General features: G+C 37.8%; 1 protein-coding gene across 22 annotated transcripts in view; it reads right to left on the bottom strand.

Moving 5' to 3' along the window:
- Positions 1 to 1,561: 1,561 nt before the first annotated feature.
- mpdz (multiple PDZ domain crumbs cell polarity complex component) overlaps positions 1,562 to 7,568 on the bottom strand; it is a 134,522-nt gene continuing 128,515 nt past the window's right edge. For 21 of the 22 annotated variants that reach the window (XM_008103128.3, XM_008103131.3, XM_008103127.3 and 18 more), the window contains one exon: positions 1,562 to 6,415. In XM_008103128.3, the coding sequence (XP_008101335.2) occupies positions 6,269 to 6,415 (147 nt within the window). In that variant the 3' untranslated portion in view covers positions 1,562 to 6,268. The remainder of the gene's footprint in view (positions 6,416 to 7,568) is intronic. The other variant, XM_062971926.1, reaches the window with a different exon arrangement.

Genomic DNA, 7,568 nt, shown 5'->3' with positions numbered 1-7,568 from the left:
AGGAAGGTTAAGTTCAATGATCACACTGGAGGTGCAACTGTGTACAGAAGACAACATGTAAGTTACTGCAATCTGAATTATTTACTTGAGAATGCAAATATCCAGAAGCTGTTGGAAGACGTATAGCTGCATGTACTATTTATATTACATGAGAAAATTATGAGTATCCTCCACCATAAATCTGATAACCCAAACTAGACTGCTTGCTTTCATCCACGTCTCCAAGCTGCATTATATGGAAGTGTAGTTTCAAACTGCACTATTTGGCAGTTTAGATGGGGCCCAAGTGAAAAGATAAACTTCTGGTATTAGGTATTGACTCTGACTACACCACAATTCAAAAGAGATATTGACAAGTTGGAAGGTGTCCAGAGGGCAACAAAAATGATCAAAGGTCTGGAGACCATGCTCTATGAAGACAGTGTCTTAAAGAGCTTTGTATGTTTAACTTGCAAAAGAGAAGGTTGAGAGGAGACATGATAGCCATGTATAAATATGTGAAAGAATGTCGTAAGGAATTGGGAGCAGCCTTGTTTTCTGCTGCCCTGGAGACTAGGACTTGGAGCAATGAGTTTAAATTACACCTGAAAGTTAGGAAGAACTTCCTGATGGTAAGAGCCATTCAACAGTGGAACTCACTGCCTCAGTGTGGTAGAGGCTCCTTCTTTGGATGCTTTTAAACAGTCCATCTGTCAGGAGTGCTTTGATTGTGCTTTTCCTACATGCAGGTTGAACTAGATGGCCCATGTGGTCTCTTCCAACTCTATGATTTTATGATTCAGGACTCACTGCATAGCTTCCAAGATAAGACAGGATCTGGGCTTCAGGGTATTTAGGCCCTGAATATATCTGATAGTCAGACTATTTAATTACTTTCATGTATCTAAAATGTTTGAAAACTGCGAAAAATGTGGATCATTCTCAACCACACTAAAATGTATTATTTGCTAATTGCCATTAGTGAAATAGAAATTCCAACCAGTTCCTCACATACTAAGCAGTTTTCACACATTATGGCTCCCTCACAACATACCTGTGCACAAAACCTTGTTTTTAGAGGGCTTTAACAGAAGTGCCATGGCTCTTAATGGATTGTGAACATGGAATTTATTCAGTAATTATGGAGCTGAAATGTCCTATCAGATTACTTGTGGCTTGGAGCAAAGTTATATATTAAAAAAATAAAACACCTTGCTGACTCAGGTTTCTGGGTAGTGTAGTATAAAAAGTAAACACCGAATGCATCTATTGCCATTCTTTTGGACAACTTTTATATTTACTAAATCCAGAATTATGAAATCATCCATGACATGTTGGTTATTTATCATCTTTTACAGATGTTCAGGATTAGAAAATTGAAGTGCTCAATATGTAAATATTAGCTTGTTTTCAGCAGCCATTTCTGGTAGCTATGATGACCTCCAAAAGAATCAGAAAAGATGTGGTGTTGTGAAAATAATTACAGTTCTTTGTTAACCAAGCAAGGCAGAATTGATATCACAGTGCTTCTGAAGGTTAGCCCCGTAAAATCAACCCCAGGAAATCACTAAGACACCTGAAATTTGTTCACCACAGACAGCTTCACATTTATTAAACTAATTCTGCATTTAGACACAATGGCAGTAATAAAATATCTGTACACTACATCTGTTACAAATATAGAGAATATTTCAAGTGGTTGCACATATTGTAAAGTAGCCATAACACATTCTAAGTTGTTAGTGCATACAAGACAGTAATTCAACACTGATTGCTTCCAGTTACTGTATTTTATGGGGGCGAGCCCATGTAACATCTGTAATTAATTAATGATACCAAATGACCTCATTCATTTAAGTTTTTATTAACCACCAGATTTCTAAAAATATCACAATAACTTCCTAATTCTCCCCTCATTCTGAAGAAAAGCTACTTGTGCTTCTCCTATTTTTCTAACTGGTTTGTCTTTAAATTTCCTCTTTCATTAAACATCAACAATTCAATCGATAGCCTCTTATATTATTTTGAACATCTGCAGAGCAATCAACAAGACTCAAGAAAACAATAGGAAACTGATGACAAATCATTGTTCTGGTGAATGAGAAACCTTACTTTTCCATTATATTTTCAGGAGAGAATGCATCAAAAGATCTGACATTACTTTAGCAACAAGAGTAACACACTTCTAGGAAATTAAGTTTAATTTTTTCCATTACAATGTTCTAAGGAAATAGCACACATTTGGATAGCTTTCTTAATTTGGCTGTGAAAGTTTACTGTCTTATGAAATTCTATAGTGGCTATTTCCAGCATAAGAAAGGGATTTGGGGATGGGGAAAATGTTTCCTGCTAGACTTGAACATGCTTAACCTTTTTTTCAAGCTGGTTCAGTGCTTTTATAGACTTCTCTTCTGGTGCACTATTTTACTTGAAAATTAGCTTTTCTTCTTAGTAGAAGCAATGCATTGCCAGCCATTAATGACTTACCAAGATAATTTAGCATGGGGGCAGTTCTAGATTGCCTTGAATCTAAAGAAGCTTCCATTCCTCTAAAAAAAACAATTCATAGTAAAGCACAAAGGGATGCAAAATGATTTCCACAAAAAGGGTAAATGGATTGCTTTAAACAAAATGTGATCTAAATGATGGAAATAAACAAACAAACTGCAAGCCCTGAGAACAGTGAAAAACCTTGGCATGTATAGGATAGATAGGAAAAGGAGCTGTGTTTCTTTGAATGTACTTTATTCTGCAATATCTCTCTCTCTCTTGAAATATGACAATAAACCACTACTTACTCTCTGAAAACTAGGTACATGTTACAGAGAAAATAAAGGGCTCACAAAATCCTTGTTTGGGCTACTCTTATGAAATTTAAACTTTTAATGTAGGATAAGCAGAATAAGATAAGATACAGAGGGTTCTGTGATGGCCATAGAAAACTGTGCTGTGGGGCAAGGTGAAAAGTTAAAGAAATGAATACAACATTACATACAGATTGAAAGAGTAGATGCTCACAGGAGACAGAATGGCAAAACAATCCTATAAACACCCACTCAGAAGTAAGCCCCAATGAGTTCAACAAGATCTTGTCCTATTTAGGTGTGTATAGGATTACAGTCTAAGTCAATTCAATTTGGGCCTTAGGTCTGGGTGAATATACTTAGGATTATGCTTTAAGCTTTTGCTTCTCCCTCACCGATTTCTGAATATCAACTGCCTCTGTTTTCAACTGCAAATTATTTTTGTTCCTTGTTTTTCTTCTGCATCACAGAGCTACTCTTTGGATGTTTCTCACTCATATGCTTCTCAAAACAATGTGCCCTAGAGTTTAGTATTGTTTAAATATGCACAAAGTTAAGCACTATACCAATAATCACAAAAAGGTTTAAAATTAATGTATGCACAGGGGCATTGCAGGACGTCACCATATTGTTGCATCCATCATTTTTCAGATTTGGAGTGATAGTTTGAACAGGAGAATCTCTGCTTTGCTCATCAACATTCATGACTGCATGAAGAAGCTCCATTATAGACACTGTGATCCTCTTTGGACTATTGTTCTCCACAGATGTGGTGTGATCATGGTGGAAGCCTAACATGTTCCTTATGTCCTGATATTAACCATTTTATGAGCATTTGAATGAAAATACTAGACATGAACAAGAGCAAACAACATCCAGCATTAAACAATGGCTGGGGATGTGAAGCATTTGTCCCTGTCAACCACAAAATATAAGTATGCTGTTATGAGGAATAAATCTTCACAGAAATAAAGTCTCACTGTAGTGATAAGAAAGAGCAAATAATCTATCTGTTGTGAATTCAGGTATACATCAAATAAAAACAGCAGGCACAGACAGCTCTCTAAAATTTGCCCCAGATGTGATCTCTCATTCCTCTTGGCTCCTGGCAATAGTGATTATAGTTCTCTTTGGGTTACATCTCAAAACTACTCTTTAATTTTACAGACATCTCCCAAATTGCATACACAACCTCTCATACAAACGATGACAGTGTAAGAATGGAAACATAGGGCTGAGGGCTTGCTATGTTGCCTAAAGGTTTCTGAGAGTTGTAGCTCCAAGAACGAAATGTTCTAAACTGTACTTGGGAGAAACTAAAGTATGATTTAACGCAATGCCTTCCTTAAGACATCTGACTTCATACTCTATTACTAACTCAGGTTCCTGAGTAAGGATGGGAAATACATCACTTTGGCTTTTTCTAGAGTTCAAAGGTTTAAAAATGAATTAAAAGAAATATATGAATTTTAATTGCAAATCATTCAAACATTTTTTCCCCACCTCAGTAAATTCACCTCTCAGTTTGGAGAGTACTAGGTTGTATCTGCTTACATATAAAAGGGATGGCAACCCCAATCCAGCCCTAAAAGCCAAGAGTTCTAATCCAGACTTCTGAGGGTTTCAATATTTATAGTTCAAAGTTTGGAAGAACAAATCAGTTTCATCTTTTACCATAGCAGAATGTTTTAAACTCTTCCATCTTACAGATGAAGACATTTTCAAATGTTGGTAAATTCATATCCCCCAATTCTTGAAATGAAGTTCTCATCCTCCTCTACTGCTAGGTGTCATGAAAAAAGAAAATAATAGGTGATATTCAGTGATATTTCAGGGGTGAAAGGCTCACTGGCAAAATAGATGTCTTGTCCAAAGGAAGGTTAAAGTTCTATACTTGGGATTCACATTTAAAAGATCCCAGATACACTTTTGCATATACAGTATGATCCCTGTATTCATAGGACTGGTACCTGCGATTTCACTTACACATCTGAAAAAAAATATTTCTTCTAGGCATTTTCTAGGTCCTCTAGTGCAATTCTATAGTATATTTTCACCAAAAGTTGTTCATTTCAGTATGACTCACTATTATCAGTGGTTTCACATTTTCACTCTAAGTTCAGAATACATTCTCCAAAGATACGAGAGTCATGCTGTAACTCATACAGGGGTTTCCAAATATCATACAGCAGAGGCCAAATTTATATAGTTAAGTACATAAAATTATTAAAAATAACTGCCTCTACATTTATCCTCTAGACTCTCTGTCTACATTTCCGAAGTTTCCTCTGCAATTAATCTAAAGATTTAGGGTCAAAGCCAGAGTTTAAGATCAAAATCTCCACCAAAAACTATCAGGTGTGTGCATTTATGCATGTGTGCATGTATCTGTGTAACAATTAACATCCACTCCTGTAGAGAATATGAGAAACAATGCAAATAGGAAAATCTGCTTTGCAGATGGCTTCAAACTACAGGAAAGGAGATTCCACCTGAACATCAGGAAGAACTTCCTCACTATGAGGGCTGTTCGACAGTGGAACTCTCTCCCCCGGGCTGTGGTGGAGGCTCCTTCCTTGGAGGCTTTTAAGCAGAGGCTGGATGGCCATCTGTCGGGGGTGCTTTGAATGCGATTTCCTGCTTCTTGGCAGGGGGTTGGACTGGATGGCCCATGAGGTCTCTTCCAACTCTACTATTCTATGATTCTATGATTCGATGCAGTTTTGACCTTGCATGGCCTAGCTATCACAGCCAGAAACTGTACAGAGAAGGAAGAGGAGGTGACCTATATCCCTGGGACATAACAGAGGCACTGCTTGCAATGATGGGCATTTTGCTACTAGTGAATAAAAATAACAGTCCAGAATTACAGTTTTCATGAATGCTGAGCAAGCTTATAAACCCTTTTCTTTTTTTTAAAAAATGTGTTGTTTCCCATCCAAAGTTATTACAGAAAAGAGTTTGGAACTTCACATTTCACTGCTGAGCATATAATAACAGCAGTAGTACAATTTAATCAGCCTGATCAACCCATGTTTTTAAAACTTCTGTCTGTTAATTTAGCATTACTTATGTAATGCTGGTATTTAAAAAAAAACACCCAAGGATTGTGCATTTTTAGAAATCCAGGACACCTAACTTATTACACCCAACACCATGTGTCTCAACATTATCAAAATATCTCTCTTTTTTGGTCCTTTTATTCTGTCTCCATACTCCACGCTGTCTCCACATTCCTCTGTTGTGATTCTACTAATGTTATCTAGATCTCCTGTCACAGTCCTACACTACAGAACCCATCTTTGAAATCCTTCGCAAGAAAATATTTCTACTGTTTATAAAAATAGGATTTGTTATTTTTTCACCTTTGATGTAGAAGAACCTGACAATTTGCAACCACAAGAGAGCTACATAAACATGTCCATTCTCTCTGCTACACAAATTTGGACAGAGGAATTGTGTGCTGACCCCTTTGGGTAGAGGATTCAAGAGAGAACAGTCAATGTGACAGTTCCTTTTGTCCTTTTCAGAATAGATACAGCTTCTTCATGTGTGACCCCTTCCAAGCTCTGCCCATTGACAGCAATGATCTGATCCCCTCGCTTTAGGCGTCCATCTTCTGCAGCAGCACCCTGCAAAGGACAAAATAACAAGGTACTAGTTTGCACATGCAAAGTGATACAGTACTTTGAATGGGAGCTTCTTGCACAGCAGCTGGGCTCTCTAGCAAATGTGGCTGCTTTTGTGCCTTCAAGTTGTTTTTGACTCAAAATGATTGTATGGTGAACCTATCACAGTGTATTCTGGGGCTGAGAAAGTGAATTACCTAATGTCACCCAATGGGTTTACATGGCCAAGTGGGGAATTGCATCCTGGTCTCTAGAGCTTTAGTCCAACACTCAAACCACTACACTACACTGGCTCACTTGTTCATACTTTTCGCCTCTCTGCCCCCAAATAAAGCAGAAAGGCTCAGCAATCATATGTTTCCAATTTGTATTGTTCTGACTTCCTGGAATATTAAATACTGTTTTTCATCACATAACAGGCACACTCACCACCCCATTTGTTGGGGGAAAGGGGGGTGCAACTATTATGCAATGGCAACTCTTATGCAGTGAAAAAGGCCCCATTTGAGGGGCTTCTTTCACTGTGTAACTGTAGTCCCTGTGAGGGCAGAACCGCGCAAGCGAGTATGCTTCACCCACCTGAATGGCTGCACCTTCAAAGGGGACAGCACCTTTTGGAGATAGGACTTGACTTACCTCCCTGCATCATGGCACCAAAACAGTAATGTCACCCTTAGTTCACTCACCCAGGCAAGGGAGGGGGGATGCATCTACTATGCGATGGTGACTATTATGCCATGAAATACCGTATATCTGGAGGGGCCCCTAGTACCTCCAGAAATATATTATGATATTGCGCTCGTTAAAGAAAAGCAAATCTTACTCGATCAGGACCTAAATCATTGCCCTGTTTGCAAATACTACTAGTATTCTCCAGTGAATCAAACTATTTTTCCATTTTGCCATCTCTTCCTTAAAAGCATCATTCTTTTGACACACACATTTTATTCCATTTTGAAAAAAACTGTTTACAGACTATATCAATATATATCAATATATCTCTGCAATATCAATATTTATCAAGTTGTGATAGCTATGCATGCATTGTCTTCCCCTCCTCCCTCATTTTGCTTCGGAGTTTACTTGCACTTATCTTTATTTGGCATTATCCTACAACCTGGACCCCTTTACTTCAACGTTTTGTTAAAGGTTAAAG

Source organism: Anolis carolinensis, chromosome 2 (genome assembly GCF_035594765.1).
Source record: "Anolis carolinensis isolate JA03-04 chromosome 2, rAnoCar3.1.pri, whole genome shotgun sequence".
In the NCBI taxonomy this organism is placed as follows: Eukaryota; Metazoa; Chordata; class Lepidosauria; order Squamata; family Dactyloidae; genus Anolis; species Anolis carolinensis.
This window is presented reverse-complemented; position numbering and strand designations above follow the sequence as displayed.